This window comes from Carya illinoinensis, chromosome 16 (assembly GCF_018687715.1).
Source record: "Carya illinoinensis cultivar Pawnee chromosome 16, C.illinoinensisPawnee_v1, whole genome shotgun sequence".
NCBI classification, from domain to species: domain Eukaryota; kingdom Viridiplantae; phylum Streptophyta; class Magnoliopsida; order Fagales; family Juglandaceae; genus Carya; species Carya illinoinensis.
Genome location: NC_056767.1, coordinates 10,559,898 through 10,581,952, shown reverse-complemented (window position 1 = coordinate 10,581,952; position 22,055 = coordinate 10,559,898). Strand labels below are relative to the sequence as shown.

At 34.2% G+C, this 22,055-nt stretch overlaps 1 protein-coding gene across 2 annotated transcripts; it reads left to right on the top strand.

Annotated features, from left to right (window-relative positions):
* The first annotated feature begins 8,933 nt into the window (after positions 1-8,933).
* LOC122299251 lies at positions 8,934-19,845 on the top strand. Of its 2 annotated transcripts, none has more exons than XM_043109366.1 (17): positions 8,934-9,412; positions 10,205-10,603; positions 10,709-10,849; positions 11,047-11,179; positions 11,284-11,397; positions 11,491-11,564; positions 11,875-11,949; positions 12,581-12,673; positions 13,907-13,967; positions 14,258-14,590; positions 15,112-15,238; positions 15,358-15,457; positions 16,735-16,804; positions 16,929-17,081; positions 17,208-17,303; positions 18,125-18,444; positions 19,259-19,845. In XM_043109366.1, the coding sequence occupies exons 1-17, from the start codon at positions 9,332-9,334 to the stop codon at positions 19,517-19,519; spliced, it is 2,631 nt and encodes an 876-aa protein (XP_042965300.1). In that variant the 5' UTR covers positions 8,934-9,331; the 3' UTR covers positions 19,520-19,845. The 2 variants fall into 2 exon arrangements, with proteins under 2 accessions (XP_042965300.1, XP_042965301.1); XM_043109367.1 differs by having other exon boundaries at positions 8,935-9,412; positions 10,244-10,603.
* Positions 19,846-22,055: the final 2,210 nt, after the last annotated feature.

Genomic DNA, 22,055 nt, shown 5'->3' with positions numbered 1-22,055 from the left:
ATTAGAGATAGAGACACTCATAATCAACTCCAGGCTAACCTTATCGAGCATTTATTTACTCATGGCCACTCATAATTTCCTTATCGAGCATTACATCAAGACTTGTTATTTGATGTAGTACTTCTATGACTTTTTAAAATGTGGTAATTTGTAGTACTTTTATGATTTCTTATGACATTAATGTATCTTAATTTGACATTAGTTGAAAAATAGGATTAAAAGTACTATATTATGTATAGCCTTGTCTATGATTAATGTATCTAAAATTCACATTTTGAGTTGATGCTCTCAATAATCAAATGATTTTAATTGAAAACAATTTATAATATGAATTAATTTTTTCATCAAATGCCAAGTTGCAGCCCAAAATACAAATATTAACAACAATTTATAACATCAATTTATGATACAAAGGCCAAGCTGCAGCCCAAACAACATTTAGTATCACCCAACATTTACAATACAAAGGCCAAGTCGCAGTACATTTTAGTATCAACATTTCCACCCAACATTTCTACCAACAAATCAGTTCATAAATTAGCAACGTCAGTAGACTCACATTTCAGTATCAAAATAATGTAGTAACAGTACAAACCAGTTCATAAACCAGCAATTTGAGTAGATTCACATTTCACTATCAAAATAATGTAGTAGCAGTAACTACCAACAATAGTAGATTCACATTTCAATATCAAAATAATGTAGTAGCAGTACAAACCAGTTTATAAACCAGCAACTTTAGTAGATTCACATTTCAGTATCAAGATATTGTAGTAGCTCTATAAACTAGTTCATAAACTAGCAACTTCAGTAGCAATACATTTTAGTAGTATTAGTATAAAACATTTCATAAACCAGCAACTCTTAACAATAGTAGTATCAACATTTTAGTATCAACATGTAACACGGCTACTTCAAATAAAACTAAATAATTTTAGCAACTTCAAACATATACAAGTTTAATCTATGTCAAACACGAAAAGACTTCATACTCCATGCCAAACACAAAAATGATACATACTCCAACCAATTCATAAAACAGGCCACTTCAACTTCAATCATGACACCTAGTTGCTACCTAACCACATGTTTCTCCAAACCAAATATGGTTGGACAGCCACTAAAATTAAAACAAAAATAACATTTACAGCTAGTTATACACATCCATAAGGGGTTGATGGAGATGTGGATGTACCTCCAGAATGGGACTTAGGCTTCAAAATTTTTCTCTGAATATTAAATAAATATTCTTGTTGCATGGCATTCATACCAGCAAGATCTAGTGTCGTCATCTTGGCCTCAAACCACTTCTTCTTTAAGTCAAATTTTGCACATCTATCACGCTCTACCTTCAGCATAACTGTTCTCTACTCTACCATGCACTTGTGTCTATCATCGGTCATTTGAGCTATGATTTTGTTAGTATTAGTATCATATCCTTCCAAGGACTTCCGCTTCCCGTCCCTTTCTTCTTTAGCTTTTTTGTTTGGATGTCTCCACGTTTTCCTCCACAGTGCCGCCTACAACTTCATTTTCCTACTCAATGGTTGGACGTTCATCATTTGGCTTTCTTCTTGTACCAATGGTCATGATGTGCTACTGCCATTTTGGTTGGTATCTCAGAAGACAGTAATAGTGCTCTATTGTAAAGTTCACCCTCTGCATCTCTTTGTATATAAGCTTTACTTTCTTAATCTACAAAATTTATGGAATAATGTTAGCGCATAAATCAACCCTACATAATTGTATAATTAAAGAAAAATGCTACATACATTATCTTGCTTCGTTATACTACTTGGGTGCAATGATTCTACTTTGCAAAAGATGCATAAAACTTATTTGTGCATTTCTAAATTGAGTACCACATATTCATCAAAGAGTCTATAGAGCGGTTCATTATGTTTGGTTTTTTATATTCATGATAAAATTCAGAAATTCTTTCTCACATTTAAGTACTGGATTTTTTATTAGTACTTTTTATAACATCAATGCTAATATTGAGTCAAGCTGAGATGAGGAGGTTTATCCTCCTTTACAGTAAATGATGTACCTTTTGTATATATATTTTTTGTAAGAGGCCTCTTTTCACCATCAATAAGTGTTGCTTGGACCACAATATTAGAATGTTGCGTTGGGGTGCTATTACAATATTCTCATCCACTTTGTAAGAGAATGGTGAAAAATGAGTCATCATCAAGTGTCTATCTTTGAAAAAACTTAAATTTTTAAAGAGTCAGCCATGAACATACTAACTTCAGCAACTTCAATCTATAACAGTTCATAATAAACTAGAATAGTTCATAACATACTAGAGTTGTTATGAATGAGCAACCAAGTATGCAAAACAGTTCATAAACATAAAATTAGGTAGCACTTGGCACTATCATCGAAATTTTTAGACTCTAGCTAATTAACCATTGTATTTACCAGTAAGCATTAACAAACTTCCAATAAAAAGGGATTTGCAGTAGTGGAAATCACCTTTTACATGGCTTCCATTGATGAGTACATCTTGAAAATAATGCATCACTAATCATAATTAAAATTGCATGAGTCTAGTTAAAACTATATTAGAAAGTTACAAAACAAGGAGTTTGCTGGACACTTGTTAGACTGTGAGTTTTTGCAATTGATAAATTAATTTGCGGAGTGTATGTATAAATCGAATTGCTATAAAAAATATACTACAGCAATAACATTTTTTTATTGTTATTTGTAGCAATCGAAACCAATTTCATTGATTGGCTATATAAGACAACATTTGTGCTGCAGTTTTTGAGAACATCGTTCTGTGCATAAGACATGATAGCCTTGAATAAATTTTCAAACAAAAACAGAAAAAACAAGAAAAAAAAGTAGAAGGAGGGGAGAAAAAATTGATGTCTATAGATCTAGCTTGCAAATAGAGGGTACGCCTCTTTTATTTATTTCTCCAACCCATGACAGATATAACATGCGTTACATCCAGATTTAACCATTAAGTTACTGCTAGATCATGATATCTTTTTTTTTCATTTTTTTTTTAATTTATATTTTATCTATTCACATGATGATGTTTTAAAAAACTTGCAGATTTTGATATTCAATACCAAAATTCACAAATGGTCCAAACAGTAACACAAACAAACACACATAAATGGGTGAGGAGTTCTTTAGAAAAAAAAAATTGAGGATCTTGATGAGAGACAAATAATGCCTACTTTGTAGGTTATTGGTACTGATCAAGTCTCTTTAATTTTTCAACAGGTTAAGAGTAACTTTTAAGAAGAGTAACTTGGTCTCAAATGGGCAATTCATAATCCGAGAATTAAGTAATGAATTATTCAAAATAACCCACCAGCTGAATCTACACAAAATTGTATTGCATTTGATTAAAGAAACTTCGAGGTTTGATTATAGAACAATATCACAATATCTACCAAGTAAATGAAACTTAAAAATTTTTAAGTCCTGTTTGATGGTAGAAACCTGAAGGTTTCTACACAAATAGCAATTAAATACGAAACCAAATATGTGCAGAGTGGAGCATTCTGAGGTCTTGATAAACTCAATATGTCAATATTATGCAAGATGCAATTTTATATTGGCAATGAATTCAGGTCACTAACTATATAAATTGTTATAATAGATTAAACCATGACGTTCAGATGGTAGAGATAGAATTTTTTTTTTTTTGTTGGTTTAGAAATAGGAATTGAATGTTCTCCACGGGAAAGCAAGTATTCCAACTGAATATACTTACCCAAGGCATATAAAATTAGCAGCCATGAAAAATCCATCAGAGACAAATTAGCAGCTATGAACATATAAAATTAATAACCATGAAAAATCCATCAAAGACAAATTCATAACTGAGAGAGAGGTTCTGAAGCCCTATAAAAATATTGTAAACAAAAAGTCTCGGCCATGAACATGCTTTCCTAACCACCACAACATTCAGACCAGTTCAAGCAAAAAGAAGCTAGGTGAAAGGCCAAAATTTGAGTGAAAACATAACACTAAATTACCCTTGTGAAGCACAATAGTCTTCGAGGGAAGATAGAATGTTGATCTTGACAGTCTAGGGCAAAAATCGTGGCAATAAAGAAGTCTAGATACTCTATGTTGCTAATGCCTTCGATAGATTCTTTGCAAATGGAAAGAAAAGAAGATGGGAGGGAGGGAAAGAAAAATGTGGGTTCTCTGCAAATAGAAGCCGAGTATGGAAAAGAAAGAAAGTGTTGCTGAAGAAGTCGATAGAAATGAAAGGAAAAAACACAGAGGCTCAAGAGGGAGATGGTGTTCGACGAGGGTGCAAAGAGAAGATGAAAATGGGAGGGAGAAAGGAGAGGGTATGATTTAGCGTGAGATAAAAGGAAGATAAAAAGGAAGGAAAGGAAATTGGGGGGTTGAAAAACGAGGGAAGAACGAGACGTTGAGAGCCAATTTTACTCAATAAAATAATGTTTAGAGTAATAGTGTCTGGCCAAATTTGGAAAAACATATGGAAATACTATACACCAAAGCTCAAGCCATGGCTAGTCCAATTTAGACCGATTTTGACATAATTGGCTATAATTTGATGAGTCACTGGCATTTGACTAGAACAATACCAATACTCTTAGCTGTGAGTCTTCTCTCTTTTAAATTGGGTTTTGGTCTTATAATTTTAGTTCTATAGTTGACCATGACCATTCATAATCCATTGTTGGCAACAATACCAGATTTTTTGAGGTTCCATTTACCAATCAGTTCATCCCGAACACCAATTTCACTATTTTATTGCGATCAATTAATGGATATAAAAGTTACACTCAAATTTGAAGTTCAAGATTTCAAAGTTCTTCATCCTAAATTTGATGGATGTTAGACTATTATAACCACATTTAGAGAATATATTCATAATGTTCTAGTTATATGAATGATAATATAACTTATTCTCTACCGTATTTAATGTTTAAATTAATCAATATTCATTAGTATCATTGATTGATTGTGTTTCCATTATTTTTTTGTAGTCTCATTTTCTTATAAATAGGGACATATGATATGTATTCAATAACAATTAATATAGCAAAGATGTAGCCCTTAAAAATCTCTCTTTCTTTCTCCCTTTCCCATCTATTTTTCTATTTTCTATTTTATTTTCTAAGACTTTATTAACTCTTGAAATTTAAACTTTTAAAATTCTTCAAAAATATAAATTTGATTGAGTTTTGAAATGGGTTGAACTAAATTGCCCTGAAAAACCTTTTTTTCCCTCCCCTATCAAAAGATCACGATGTTTGAACACGAATATGACACGTACAATGAAATCATGTGAAGATAAAACCTTGAGAAAAAGACCTATCGACTTTATTAAAAGATAGAGATCAGAAAGTTAAAAGTAGATGAGCTGCATTCGATAAAGGAGATCATGAGCTCATATATGCTAATGAGTTGCTAAGCAAACCAAATTTAGAACTGAATTATTTTTATAAAATTAAACTATCTTATTTTATCTCATTTCATATAATTATTATAATTTTTTTAAATTTTTACATAAAATATAATAAATAATTTAATTTTTTCAAATCTTAAAATAAAATTAATATTAAAATATTATATTATAATAATATTTTATTTAATTTTTAATAAAATATCTTATTTTATCTTATTTAAATTGGGTAATCATATGATCCCTTAGAGAAGATGGTTTACACATTAATAATGCAACAGTCAAAGCAGGCACAAACTATTAAAGATGAGTATTTAGATTAGCAGGATACCAAACCTAACTACCTCCCCTTACTTTCAAGTCAAACCCATCAATTATTACTTGATTTTTTGTCTTTCAGTTGTATTTTTATTTTTTCTTTTATTATTTAAAGGCTTCACTTGTATTTTTTGGAGGATATGTACTATGTATTTAGTTTATATAAATAAAATAAAATATTATTAAAATATACTTTTTTTTAATGTACAAAATTTGTAACAAACATTTCTCTCCAAACATATCCAACTTGTCCGACCAAAGTGTGGCCCACCCTGCTTCTGAACAGCGATAGTGCTCTTTGACATTATAGGTTCATTAAACTAAACAGTTCTTTTCATAATAAAAAAAAACAATAAATAGTTATGTTCTTACCCATAATAATTATGAACAGTATTACATCTACTGATAAGAATGTAGTACCAGACACTTCCCGATAAGAATAAAAATTTTTTTATTTATTTTTAAATATTTTTTTAAAAAATTTTTAAAAATAATTTACAACATTATTATAAAAATAATTCCTTAATCACTAGTATAAAAATTAAAAAAAAAATTTCTTGAGGAGACCCAACAATCTCTGACTCTAGCATTTTTCATAAATTATTAAGAGACATTATTTAATAAGGTATAGAAGAAAAAACAATTGATTCCTTGTCCTCGATATATATATATATATATTTTCTATGAAATCGATATATATATATATATATTTATATATATATATATATTTGTATTGAAAATGATAAAAATAGATAACCAATAAACATTATCCAGTGGGGCTCCTTTCAATTTGCTATAGAGTAATGATATTGCAAGTTAGTTTGCAAGCTATGCGCCCATTTTTCTTAAAAAAAATTGAAGAATAATATTAAAAAATATATAATTTCATGTGAATCTTAAATTTATCTATTTTTATAAAAAAAAGTGCGAAACTTTCATATCTTAACACTGTATATGTTATTTTCCTTTGCTATATCTAGATATTTTGAGAAATGTTTAGGATCTCGATAATGGATCAGAGCATTTCTCCCGATATTTTTTTTTGACTTAGTAATTGAGTAAGTATTTTTTTTATTGATGTTGTAAATTTTTTTTCTTAAAAAAATATTTAAGAGTATTTTAAAAATTATTAAAAAAAAATTTACACTCATCGAGACCCATCGGTGGCTTTAGAGCCACTCAAGTATTTTTATGAGTAGTAATAAATGCATAATTTTTTTTACAATCAGTATTTATGTAAAGTGATGTTGCTTTTATAATTTATTTTATAAAAATATCTCTTATTTAAAATATAGTTATATAAAACTTTTAAAAATGATTATATATAGGAAGAAGTGGTGAAAAAAGTATTAAAAGATTGAAAGCACAGGGAAAAACAAATTTAAAATTATGTACCATGAATTAAAAGTATTTTCAAATGAGATTATAGATACCTATAATGACAACTTAAAACCAAAAAAAAAATAATAATAATAAATTGAGGGCATTAATATTATGCAAAGCTATTTATGCCATTTAAAATTTTGAAAAAAAAATTACAAAGATAATGTTTGAAAATAGATTTAATTTCTAAGATATTTAACTTGAAAATTGTACCCATTATATCTACACCATAGAGTATAGTTTATGTTCCCATATTTAATGAATGTGACCCCACGTCTTACATCGGACTTGTTTGGATTAAAATATGTCTTCAAAAAGTTTGAGAGTTTTTTTTTTTTTTTTAATTTTTTGGTAACTTTCAACCGTACATTTTTTGAAATATAATTTTAAAATAATTTTAAGGACTATTTGAATTAAAAAATTATTTCATCTCATCATTACATTTTTTCTAAATTCACGTACAAAATATAATAAACAATTCAATTTTTTTAAATCTTAATTCAACTTTGTTAAATTTTAAAATAATAATAATATTAAAAAATAATATTTTATTCAACTTTTAACATTTATCTAAAACCATCTCATTTTATGTCACTATCCAAACAATCCCTTAATCTACCCATTCAATTCGTGTAATAAAATGAATGCTTAAAAACAAAAATAAAAATAACTTGAGAATAACTAGACTCAATAAGTTTTATTCAAAAAAGCATTTTTTCCATTACCCATAAAGCTTTTAAAAAATCCAAATAAGTATATATCTCAAAGTTTTCTTAATCTAATCCTATTTTCTTAAAAATTTAACTCATTTTTAAGAAACTTATCTCTAATTTTATTTCTCAAAAGTTTAAGATTTTTAAGAAAAATATTCATCCAACCCTAATCTTTCAAAAGTCTGTAAAATAATATATTGATCTGAAATATAATATAAAGATCTAAAAATTAAATTAACATAAAAGTGTCTAAGAATGTTAGTAGGTTTAATTTCTAATTGAGAAATGCTACTTTATTTTCAACCACTTCTAATTCAAGCAACTCAATGGTCATTTACTCATTGACCTGCTATCTTGATCTTTTATTTTTCCAACAATTATATATATATATATATATATATATAGAAAATGATTTAGGCAAATCTTTAGAGTTTGTAATTTTTGTGTGTGTTTTTTTTATAAAAAGGAAAAATTAAGAACTACAAAAAAAAAATAATAATAAATCAACTTTTTTACTATAAACTACATTATTCTAAAAGAAATAAGAAGAATTTGTACATGTTAAAACTGTAAATAACATTCTTTAATATATATATATAATTATACTTATTATCCATACACACTACACATCATATTTATTTATTTTTTCATTTTTCGTATAACAAGTATGTAGTATATGAATGATAAGTAGAACAATTTAATTAGTTTAACAAGAATAAAATAAAATAATAGATAATAAAAAATAATTTTAAAATATGTAAAGTGTGTAGTGTGAGATGATAGGCTTCCCTTATATATATTATAGATGAGAAAAATTATTTATAATCATAAATTGTGCAACTGTCGAATAATCGCTTTGATAAAAATGAATAAAATATAAAATTTATATAAAAAAATAATTTTTTAATAATAAATTCTATTATTTTTTAAAATAATTCGTAACGATTACGTATTTCACGCTTATATGAAAAATTACTAATTACATACAAAATATAAAAAAAATAAAGAAGTAAAGAAATGAAAAAAATAATAAACATAATTAAATAAATAAATAAAAATTATGGTGGCTACCCACCTCCACCCAATCTACTTGTTCTTGTCTCCTTCACTCCCTCAGATAGGCACCTTGCTCATCTTCCCACATCTCAGAAAGCAAACACGTACAAATCCCTGACAATCTCTTCGGCATTTTCCATTTTACTCCTCCAGCCATTGTCGGCTACCCGATTTGGAACAAATTCTTTGGACTCAGCACTTTGGGATCAGAAGGATTCGCTCTCTTTCACTGTCCGAATCATCTCTTTTGGTGCTTTCAGATCAGTATCTCACTTATACGCACGCGGCGCAAAAAGGGTCTCCCTCCCTCTCTCGTATGTGTGCGCAAAGAGCATTGGAAATGCAGGCGAGCCAGCGATTTTCCTGGGCTGGAAAGCCAATCGGAATGTCGCCGGAGATTTGATGGAATCGGAGCTCTTGGTTGGAGCTTTCTCTGTTTTATTTCATGGAGCTAATGGTTCGTTGTAGTCCGTTTAAAGTACCCAGATTTCTTACTAAGCTTCGGTTCGCCGTCGTTATTTTCGAGGTGAGGCCTTAGTTTAGTTTTTGCATTTTCTTTCCGTTTTTTTGGTGCTCTAATAAATGGGAGATTGTATGGTTTCGTTTACTCATCAATTGTTAGATGCTGTGTTTCGTGGCTAGGAAAGTATGGAAAAAGAGGACATAAGAGTTGGGGTTTTGGAAGTGACACTGTAACCCACAGGCGGTTGTGAGTTATCTCTACTTTATTCTGTGTTTTCTCGGGAACAAACGAGTGGGGAGGGGTGACGGTGTAATTCGTGAAGGACAAGTCCTTTAGGAAATTAACTCGCTTTGTAAATTTAGGCTTCAATAATTTCTTAAGCATAGATGGTTTAATGCTTTTCTTCCAATTATTTTTTCCCTTATTTTTTTAGGATATTTATGGAAACTATTCGTTGGTGCTTGGGGAGGCAAATTTGCGAGAGAATCGCGTTAGTTTCTCTCGCATTATAGTATATGCCTCGTATGGAAATTTAGCTGAGCTACCTACTGTTTACCTTTCGTCGATCGCAGAACTCAATTTTAATAGGGATGAAAGATTTTTTTTTTTTTCTCTGTATAATCCCACAAAAAAGTAAAACTAAAAAAGAATGAGAAAGAAAAACTGCTCATTGGATTCACTAGTTTCTCCTTCAGTTTGATGGTAGCTCCCGTGGGCCTGGTTTCCTTAGATCTGCTTCTCTTTCTTAGCAAAGAAATCGATTTACATATTATATGTTTATATATCTTTTCTATTCTTAATATATGAACCCAATTCGGGTCTTTTGATTTTACCCGTATTTACCTATTGTATCAGATAACCCAGAAAGAACATTTTGCTCACTTTCTGCCTCAGATTATATTGATATTGGTACTGTTGGGAGCTACAAGTGGAAAATCCCCAGACCATCAACTGCAATGGCAAGGTCCAGTACGGGAAGGTGACAGTAACATTGTTGCACACTCTTGCATCCATGACCAGATAATTGAACAAAGAAGGCGAACTGGGCACAAGGTGTATTCTGTTACCCCGCAACTTTATAAAGAGTCTGATATCTCAAAACTGCTTTACCATAAAGGTAGGGCATTGCTTGGTGTCTCCAACTTCTTGGAGCAACTAAAGGATGCCAAGCAACCCATAAGAATATATCTAAATTATGATGCTGTTGATCACTCGCCTGAAAGAGATTGTCGACGGGTTGGAGACATTGTAAAGGTAGGTGTTAACGTTAGATCAGCATGCTGTATACATGGCCCATGCCTGTCATCCTTATGTTGGCTTACTTTCTGTAGCGTTTCATCATCTTGTTTCTTTGGCCAGGTTGGCGAGCCTCCCGTGACCTCTCTTCCTGACTCTCCTTCTTGCAATCCTCATGGTGATCCTCCAATTTTGGGTGACTGCTGGTATAACTGCACGTTGGATGATATCTCTGGGGAGGAAAAAAGGGCTCGCCTTCACAAGGTTTGGTTTTGTTTTCTGCATATTCTCTCTTATTTTGCAATTTTGTGAGGATTTGGATAAATTTCTGTTCTTTTTTTTTGTATTGCTTGCTGTCATTTGTTACTGCTCTAGGGGATTAGCATTGTAATTTAGATTACTCTTTCAGAGAGTTTCTTATTAAGTAGGGAAACTTATTCTTTGGAAGCAACTTAATGCAGGCTTTGGGTCAAACAGCGGACTGGTTCAGGAGGGCCCTGTCCGTTGAGCCTGTGAAAGGAAACCTGAGGTTAAGTGGATATTCTGCATGTGGACAAGATGGAGGGGTACAGCTCCCACGTGAATATGTTGAAGGTACCTTGACAACAAATGAGTGCCTTGGAGCTTACAACATCCTAGTTCCACTGGTTCTTCTGTTTAAATAACTTGTACACTGATCCTTCGACTATTTTCTCCAGATGGTGTAGCTGATGCTGACTTGGTTCTTTTCGTTACAACAAGACCTACCACTGGCAACACTCTTGCATGGGCAGTGGCATGTGAACGTGATCAATGGGGCCGTGCAATTGCTGGTAAGTTATTCATGGCACATCTTTTGGTCTGGAGCATTTTTGTATCCTTGCAAGCGGTAGAAATCTGAAATCGGTATCAATGGTCTTTTGTAGGGCATGTGAATGTTGCTCCACGCCATTTGACAGCTGAAGCAGAGACCTTACTTTCAGCTACTCTCATACATGAGGTCAGTTAGTTGTTATGTGTGCGTGCGTGCATGTTGTCTTATTTCAGTTGCTCTAATGCATAAGGTCAGAGGTCAGTTTGTTGTTGTGTGGGTGGGTGATTTTTTTTTTTTTTGGGGGGGGGGGGGGGGGGGGGGGAGCTATTTACATATAAAAAAAAAGGATAAAGAAGTACTGGAAGTACTTTTTTTTTTGATAGTTAATAAGAGTTTTATTACCCTAAATAGGCATAGCCCAATTACATAGGAGGTATATGAGGAAAGTACTGGAAGTACTTTTGTATGCTGATCAGCAAATTTGATATTTTTCCAGGTCATGCATGTTCTTGGTTTTGATCCCCATGCCTTTTCTCATTTTCGAGATGAGAGGAAAAGACGGCGTAGTCAGGTAAACAGTACTCCATATTATTTTAGATCCTATCTTAAGACAATGACTGGAAGCTTAACCAGATATTTAAGAGCAAATTGCAGCAATTATCCCCTATGTTCAGGGATTTGATGTCTTCAATTCTAGTTTGGAAGATTTTTAAAAAAATTGCATCTTCATTAGCTGTGTCAGTAAGCTCAATGCAATGGGTTTGCAAGACTTGAGGAGCTCTTTCCTAATATAACTTGATTTTGTAGGTCCTTACTCTCTTCACGCATTTTTTCCTTCATTTGGTCAATTACTAAAATTTTTCAGCTGCCACATAAATGCAGCTTTGTGGAATATGTATGATGAAGTTTTACCTAAATTTTGAGATTAGATATTGATATGAAATGCTAATAGCTCTAATTTCTAATAAATGTATGTTTCTTGCATTTTGACTAGAAGGTACTTTCAGAAACAATAAGATATAAACTTCTGATTTGAAAGGCACAAGACTTGCTTATGTCCTTGTCTGAAATTGAGTGCTTATTAGTTTGTTTCCTTTATCTTCTCGTTCATAATGTGTTATAAAAAGGTTAAATTTCATATATTGGAGGTTCAGAGGCACACATTTTGGTACCTTATTGTTACCTGTTGTCCCTAATTGCAGGTCACGAAGCAAGTTATGGATGAAAAGCTTGGTCGGATAGTGACACGTGTGGTGCTTCCACGTGTTGTCATGCACTCCCGATATCATTATGGGGTGATTGTCAATGTTTAACCTTGATGCTGTAAAAGGATTTGTTTTTGAGAAAACCTTCGAACCAGATGTAGCGAGAAGTTTGCTTTTACACCCTCCAATAGGAAGCTGACACGTAAGCGCTAAGTTATTCACGGTAGAACCAATTTGAGGAAATAATCTTCCCTCTGCAAAGCGCTCTATCCCCCTCAGTTGCTCTCTCTCTCTCTCTCTCTCTCTCTCTCACTCTTTCTCCCCACTTAAATCTCCATTTCTCCCCCCTCAGTCTCTCTCTCTCTCTCTCTCTCTCTCATCTTAAGCTTGGTGACGGACTCTCTCCCCTCAAGCCCGGAACATAGTTTTTTTTTTTTCCCCCTTTTAACAGGTCTGTTCTGCATGTTTTCATTTTCTTTTGTCCCTTATTTAATTTGTTGCATAGGAATTGGAGGGAAGTGCCATGCGGTGAGCTCCGATATGTGCACATGGCTTTCCGATTCCCATGCTCTTAGACTGTGAATCAGTTGTGGGGAACCTGCTGTTTTGGGTTTTTCAAGAGAAACCAGTTGCAAAGGAACCACCTGATTGATTTTAGGAAATGAAAGCCCAGTATTTTAGGAGTAATGATGCCTGGAGAACTGTGAGTCTGAGATATGAGAACAGCCCTGTAAACTTTGCTTGGTTAACCAAAACCAAAAATCTTATCTCATCTCATCTCAACTCATCATTACAATTTTTTCAAATATCCATACAAAATATAATAAACAATTTAACTATTTCAAATCCCAATACAAAATTAATATTAAAAAATTATATTATAATAATATTTTATTCATTACTATTTAAAACATCTCATCTCATCTGTGTAACCAAACGGGACATTAGTTTTAGCGCAAGTGCAGTTTTAAAGAAACCAAAGAGGACAGAGGGAAAGCGACTGAGGGATGAGAAAGAGAGCTTGAGGGGAGAGAGGAAGGAGGGGATGAAAATCTTAGTTTCGGCTTGAGGAGAGAGAGAGAGAGAGAGAGAGAGAGAGAGAGAGAGAGAGAGAGAGAGAGAGAGAGAGAGAGAGAGTTGCCACTGTATTTGTTTTGATGTAATCGATTCTATCGTGACTATATTAGGCTGCATACGTGTTCCCATTGGGGGGCACATATACTCACCGCGTCTGGTTTGGAGCACCTCTCTTTGTTTTTCATATATCTGCTTCATTTGACCAGATCTTATTTTGCATTGTGGCTATAAATGTCTCTCTGGCAGGCTTTCTCCGATAACTTTACTGGGTTAGAGCTAGAAGACGGAGGAGGACGTGGCACATCAGGTTTCTATTTTGGTTATTATCGTTTTGGTTTTGTTCCAAAACCTTGCAGAAGCGAATCCCTTTTTTCAATTTGGTGTAGATGTTAGCTGAAAATTTAATGGCGTCCAAGTTAGTGATATTTCTGGAGGCTGACGTTTGGTAGGATTATTTGAAGATAGGCTTGAGAATATAATAATTTGGTGAATAATTAGGGGTGTAGCATCAATTACTTTATGACATACTACATTTATACTATATTTGTGTTGGAATTCATCAGCATAATGCTCAATGTACATCTAACTTGCTTGCAGGATCTCATTGGGAAAAAAGGCTTCTGATGAATGAAATTATGACGGGTTCAGTCGATACAAGATCAGTAGTTTCGAAAATGACGCTTGCTTTACTAGAAGATAGTGGGTGGTACCAGGCTAATTATACCATCGCAGACCGTCTGGACTGGGGTTATAACCAAGGAACTGAATTTGTTACCTTGCCTTGCAATCTCTGGAAAGGGGCATACCATTGTAACACGACCCAGTCGTCTGGCTGTACATATAACAGGGAGGCTGAGGGTTACTGCCCGATTGTAAGTTACAGTGGAGACCTCCCTCAGTGGGCACGTTATTTTCCACTGGCTAACAAAGGTTTGTTCTTTATTTTGTTATTAATCTTCATATCTAGTGATAATTGATGCTCTTTAACCACTGTCTAGGGTTTGATTTAAGCATGCAAAAATAAAGACTGGAGATGACCAAAAGCACTATATAATTAAATTTCAAACAAAAGAATATCAGTTGTCAACTAAAAGTATCATAGTGGTCTCTGTTAACCTGTTCATCACATTCTATGTTGTCTCTGTGTTAACCACAAAAGTTGTAGCAGTCGCCAAATATTTACACTGGGATTGGGATCCCTAATCAGACGATGGTCATAATTTGGATTGTCTTGTGCCTGTGTCAAAATCCTCTGTTTGGTATAATCAAATAGTATCTTGATCTCTGCTCCAATACTCAAATAAATTAAGTTCATGCCTTTCGTTGGCATTTGCTGATTAATATGGGTATCACCATTTTATGTACTTTAGTATCAAGTTTCCAATTATCTGATCTTGGTCCTTAATGTGAGGTTCAGTTTATTAAGTTACTAACGTTATTGCCATTTGCAGGAGGGCAGTCCTCATTGGCTGATTATTGTACGTACTTTGTAGCTTATTCTGATGGATCATGTACAGACACGAACGGTGCTCGAGCACCAGACAGAATGTTGGGTGAAGTGCGAGGGAGTAGCTCTAGGTCAGATTTTTTTGGCACTTTCTCAAATAGCTGTATGGCATGTCTGGTGTTCTATGAGATGTAGTTAAAAAGACAAAAAATTCAATATTGCTCATTATGTTTCTCTTTTTGAAATATAGGTGTTTGTCCTCATCATTAGTACGTACGGGCTTTGTACGTGGTTCAATAACCCAAGGAAATGGTTGTTACCAACACAGGTGCATTAATAACTCTCTAGAGGTATGACTTGGAGCTTCAATACCTTTTGGTTCACATTCATGAATTGCCAGCTAACTAGGTCCAAATAATTAGAAACTAAGTTAAGAAAAAAGAAGAAGAGCAAATAAGAAGAAAGAAAGAAAGTAGAGCTGGAGAAAGAGCATGAGCATCTATTTCTGAATAATTTTAAGCGGGAGCTAGTGCACACTATTTTGCTTTTTAATATCAAAAGAAGCAAAAAGCCCATGGTTCATTCTGGTGGAGTTCTCTGTTTAAGCCTTATTTTCCTCTTTTCTCCCAATTGCTTTTTTAAAAGTCAAATGAAATATAAAAGGTACTTTCCTTTGATTCAAACTACATGTTACAATGTTTGGTACAAGAAATAGTAGAAAATTACAAACAAGAATAACATCTAAAAAAGAAAAGTAACCAACAAGAACAGGTGGCCTGATGGTGATTACATGTTGTGTAGCATTCTCATGTCCTTGGTTCAATGCAAGTAGTCCATTTTCTAAAATATGTTTAATCAAATTCTCAACTCTAGTGACCTTGACCTGATCCGTACTAGTGCACCGTGTATCCAAGCCTAAGCAGGTGGATTTGTGATTGATATACACTTTCACTTGCGGCAATATATAATGTTGACTGATTGTCTCAAATAACCCACCCAAGAAAAATTAGGTAGCTTCACACGTGCGCGCGCGCGCACACACACACACACACTAGCTCACGTCTGTGACTACAAAATTGAAGTTTCCCTTGATCATTTATACATTTACAATGTGATGTCTTATGAAAAATGGCATCCATGTAAAGACTGTAGAGCTGGACATACTCACGTCTGTGACTACAAAATTGAAGTTGCCCTTGATCATTTTTACATTTACAATGCGATGTCTTATGAAAATAGCATCCATGTAAAGACTGTAGAGCTGGACGTAAGCATGGGTCTCCAGAGTTAATGAAGGGTGACAACTAACTGCTCGTTGATGCTTTAAACCATAATTGAATAAAAATCCATAAAATATTTGGCATCATGGTGGCAGGCCCCAGCTATACTGACTTGTTAGAAAGAAGTTAAATATAAAATAAGAGCTTTGCCTGTTTTACTACGGTAGGAGGGCAATGGTTAACGTGTATCATTTTCTGTGTTAAATCCCCACCTCACCTTCCTTGTCACACACCCATACCTATCTAAAAAAAAAAGAGGGCAATGGATAACATTTTTTGAAGTTTAAGCTCATCCCCTTGTTTTGCTGCAATATTAGCCCAATGTTACTCATTGCTATACTTTTCAGGTTGCTGTTGATGGTATGTGGAAAGTATGTCCTGAAGGTGGTGGACCAATTCAGTTCCCCGGCTTTAATGGTATTTATCCCATCTTGTTCACTGATGGTTTATGTTGTAAAATTTATTTGTTCACATCATTTTCTTTGTATAGATTTTAATGCTTGTCTGTGGGTGAATTGATTTGCCTGATGTTTGTATGTAGGTGAATTGATATGCCCTGAATACCATGAGCTCTGTAGCACAGGCCGAGTTCTTGGATCAGGTCATTGTCCCGATTCTTGTCATTTCAATGGAGATTGTGTTGATGGAAGGTGCCGTTGCTTTCTAGGATTTCATGGTCATGACTGCAGTAAACGTGAGCTTCTGTTTCCCCTTTTTCCTATTTCGTAGTCAAGCACAAAATACAAGTTCGCTTGTGGAATTCCAATTTTCTGATATTTCTTTTGATTTGGCATCAGTTCTAAATTGATATTTTTTGCAGGCTTCTGCCCCGGCAATTGTAATGGACATGGCCAATGCCTCTCTAATGGGATTTGTGAATGTGAAAATGACTACACTGGTGTTGACTGCTCCACAGGTAAATGAATATCCTTTTCCTTTTTCTTTTTTTCATTTTCCTATGTTTTAGTTGGCTGGTTCTTTGTTTAATTATGATGAAACTACAGAAAACCTACTTTTTGGTGGCTTTCATGCTCATCATGATTGAAGCTCCCTTACCGATAAAAAAAATAGTCTTACTCAAACTGTACTGTTTTTATGGGGGAAGGGAAATACAAGGCCCAAGGGTGATGATATACATATTGAGGACTTATGAGACCAAAAAAATAAAAAATGCGTTACTCTTGTGGTCATGTTTTTCTGCATTGCAGATGAAGTGAGACCCACTGTGCCCGATTGATTTTTGATATTGCTCTTTTTGGAGAATGGCTTCTATGTAAGAATGATGAGTTCACAGTAGTGAAAAAGCCCTATTTTTAAGTTCATAATTTAAATATATCTAAGCTCTTGGTGTGTCTTTTGACCTGGAAGCTATATTGTGAGAATGCAAGTGCAATCACTGCAATTTTCATATGAATATGAAAATGAGGGAAGAAGCGCAGGGAGAGGAGTAAATGTGTTAAAAAATCCCCGCCAGCTTTTTACTAATGTATTCGTGTGTAGATATGCACAGGAAATGGGTTGAGGCCACCTCCTAGTTCGTCTGACCTCCCGTGTATGAGCTTCGAATTGGCCTTCAACACATGCCGGGAGAAGGGGGTTAGACCTGCCTTTCCAGGAACATCTTCACAAGATATTAGTCCTTGTTTGATCCTTGCATGTGCATGATGAAATTAGTTTGACATATTATTGTGGTTGGTGTTTTAATCTGTCAGCTTTGTTCTTTTGTATGATATGCAGCCATTTGCAATGAACAATGTAGTCTTCATGGTGGAGTCTGTGATAATGGAGTATGTGAATTCCGTTGTTCAGACTATGCGGGCTACACATGCCAGAACAGCTCCATGCTCACCTCTAGTCTGCTAGTTTGCAAAAATGTGCTGGAAAGTGATCTAGCTGGGCAACACTGTGCACCCAGTGAACCAAGCATACTGCAGCAACTAGAAGAAGTAGTTGTTATGCCCAACTACCACCGTTTGTTCCCAGGTGGTGCCAGGAAGTTATTTAATTTCTTTGGCAGTAGCTACTGTGATGCAGCAGCTAAGCGCCTTGCATGTTGGGTAAGTTGCCTGTCTTAATACAATTCTTTTTTCACTAAGCATTTCAAACTGTGCCTCACATTGTTCTTTCTGCCATCCGTGTGTGCGCATGCATATAGCCAGAGATTTTTCTTGGTATGGAAGAAGTTTGTAGCATATGCGCATGACAAGACCTCACTCAGGAGAACAACTCAAAATATTACAATTAATAGTGAACTGCTATTCCGTGTAGATCTATTAGGTTCTAAATTGGTTGGTAAATGGAAGAACTTCACAGCTCAAGCAAACACAAATACTTTCACTAAACAAAAACAACCTATTAAATAAACCAGAGAGGAGCTATTCTTACAAATATATTAAGGTAATTGTCAGGTCGAGATCCTATCTAGTCTTTGATTTGCAAATTCTCCGCTCACATGCTTATCAGCATTTCATTGCCGCCTTGATGAAAGAAAATTCAGTTGAGTATCTCAGATTTTTTCCCCTTCTAAAGAGGATATATCTCAGATTTCAACATGAAGGATCCTGTCACCTTTATGTTTAGCCCTGCCCTCAGAAACCCCCAACACATCTGCTCTGTAGATGCTTCTGTAATATGCAATGCAATTTAAAATTGCACCATGAATGACTAGTGGCTTGTTTTGGAGGGGGATTTCATGGTTTGTCACTTAATAAATGATTTGATGATTTGTATGAGATATTTCTGTTTCCCGTGTCACCATTAACTTGCCATTAAGACTTGATAGGGTGTCTAATATACTAGTTTTTGGGCCATTTGAATACAAAATTGGTTTTGGTATCTGTTTGACTAAACAAGATTGGCTTGAATCACCAGATCTCAATCCAGAAGTGCGACAACGATGGTGACAACAGGCTTCGGGTCTGTCATTCAGCATGTCAGTCGTATAATTTAGCATGTGGGGCTTCACTTGACTGCTCAGACCAGACCCTCTTCAGTAGCGAGGAGGAAACTGAGGGGCAGTGCACAGGGTCCAGTGAAATGAAACTCTCATTGCTTGATCGGATGCTGAGTGTTTTCTATCTTAGCAATAATTCCTGGAAAGGAAGAATGTCTGTAAAAAGTAGGCAGCGTTAAAATTTTATTTTTTGGGGGGTGGGGTGGGGGCTTAATCTTTTTCGTTGTGTTTGTTGTTTTATCCATATTGGCTTGTAATTGTATGGGGGTTTATTATAGGGAAAATGGCAGGTAATGCTCCACCAGCCTTAGATGTAGGGTTTCCTTTCACATAGCCCAAAAATATTAAGAAAGTTGGGTGGATAGGTAAAGGTTACCGAGTCTAGGTTTTCAGAGCTTTGTAATCTGAAAGCCGCTTGTAGAGAGTCCAGAAAAAAAAAATGTTGAGTGAACAGAGCTTCGGCCGAAGGCCTCTGAAGAAGTAAAGAAAAGCTTCATTTTTTTCATTGTGGTTCGTATTCATTCCGTTTTATTTCCCTTTTTCCAGCATTTCACCACTGGTAATGGTTGAATGGTACGCAAGAATCTGACCAACTATCAGTTCGGTCTGGGGCAAAAACAGCTGCTGGAAATGGTCCAAAATCCAAAGGGCTTTGCTACACGCAGTCGGGAAACGCAGTCGGCTGTACGGAATGAATAAAAAAAAATTATAAAAAAATTATTTTATATTCAGGGAGACCTGCATGAATTATAAAAAGCTATAAAAATAATTTTTTTTTTTCATGTAGGTCCTGTATTAATTTTTTTTTACAGCCGACTGCACGCCGACTGTATTTTCCGACTGCACAAATCATTTCTCAAATCGGAATCCCGAAGACCATGGCAGGCTACTAGTACAGATCTTGTTTAGCCATTCATGCATACACATATAATATATATACATATATATATAAATATATATGCATTCATCATGGCTACTACATATACCATATTTGGTGAGCTATATCCATAAATGGTACGTGTGTTTGAGGGAGCTAATGAGTTTATCCACAAAATTGTTTACGAATGTTAATCAAGTCGAGCGAAACGTATACGAGTTTATATCATTTTATAATTGGCTCCAAGTGATTGTAATCAAATTGAGCCAAATTTGAGTTTAATCAAGTAGAAGGCCAACATCTCTAAGTTGACCTTCTACTCTATTTCTCAAATGAGAAAATGTATGTGTTCAAGAAATTAATTGAAGGAAAAGAAATGATATATAAGTTTTAGATGCCTAAGTCTCATATAAGTCTTTTATAAAAAAAAAAAAGAAAAAGAAAAAGACTTTATTCTTGTAGGAAAGTATGAAAAACTCATTTTTTATTTTATGAGATCTATATTTGTACAAAAAGTTTGTACAAGATTTATACATTTGAGATTTATACTTAGCATTAATATCGAGTGAAATATTCGTGTAAACCCTTGTCAAAGAAACAAAAACCTCATTGATTCTTACGATGGATTATTGTTCCATCCAATTATTACCAAAACCAATACCAAAATCATAAATGAAGAAGCACTTACCCTGTAATCTGCCAATAATGATCCCCACTCTGTTGGGCAAAATGTGATCAAGTAATTCGACCTAGAGCAAGTGAAATGGCTTGAAAAACCATCATAAGAGCACTAGTAGTGAAATAACTATAGTCAAATTTTGGCCAAAGTTTATCTAAGTTGCATAAATTATATTCACATCAAACTCAACAAATATATAGTATTTTTAACCAACACCAAACTCATTGGCCAAATCTGGCTAGTCCAAGTTGCTGGCCACATCATATTTTGGCAATAAAATATTCCTTCCCATTTGTATTCATCGCGCACCAAAACACACGAAAACTCCAAAAAGAGAAACGGAAGAGACACCAACCTCTTCAATGTCTCCCATACAATCCAAAGCAGCCATCAGCCACTAGCAGCCACATCCACCATTCAAGAATCCCACCGTCGCCCTCAAACACCTTCCGGTAACCCTTCTCTGCTTTTTTGCCTTCGACTCTCTTTCAAACCTTCCCTCCCTCTCATTGAAAAATCATCTCTCTCAGTCTTCGTTTATAAAGAATTTTCAGCTTTCCTTAATGGATTGATTGGGTATCGCTGGTTTGTTGTGGAATATCGATCTTGGTGGTAAGTATTCACCTTTTTTATGTTTGGTTTCATATTGGGCATTCTCTGTATTTGATGAGATGTCTTATTGGACACAAGTTTTGATTTTTCATTAATTCCGTCGGTTTTAGAACTTTTGTATTTTATTTTACTCAAATCTCTACTTTGGAACTACACCGATTACATGTGGAATTTGTGTGGGTATGTGTCATTTTGGGTTGGCATCTCTCTTGTATAAAATAAATGTGGTAGTACTCTCACATGCCCATTAGGGGTGGCAATATATTACACGATCCATTAACCCAACACGAATACAACACGATAATAGCGGGTTAGGGTTTAGTCCGGATTTGGGTCAAAACGGGTTGACCCGTTAAGACACGATTGCTTAACGGGTTGATAACGAGTCAACCCGTTTTGACCCGTTATAACCCGTTATGACACGTTAAGAAAATTAAAGTTACAATTATACCCTTCTACCCAAAAGTAAAATTGTTAGAATTTTAATTTCGATATTTTTATTGTTTAGATTGTAATTTTGGACTTGTAATTAGTTTTATAATTTTTA

Excerpts from the sequence above, each read along its gene's own strand:
- LOC122299251 (XM_043109366.1), top strand. The coding sequence starts at position 9,332 with ATGGAGCTAATGGTTCGTTGTAGTCCGTTTAAAGTACCCAGATTTCTT. Across the intron at positions 10,604-10,708 it reads GGGTTGGAGACATTGTAAAG|GTTGGCGAGCCTCCCGTGAC; the intron begins GTAGGTGTTAAC and ends TTCTTTGGCCAG. Across the intron at positions 17,304-18,124 it reads TGGTGTTGACTGCTCCACAG|CCATTTGCAATGAACAATGT; the intron begins GTAAATGAATAT and ends TATGATATGCAG.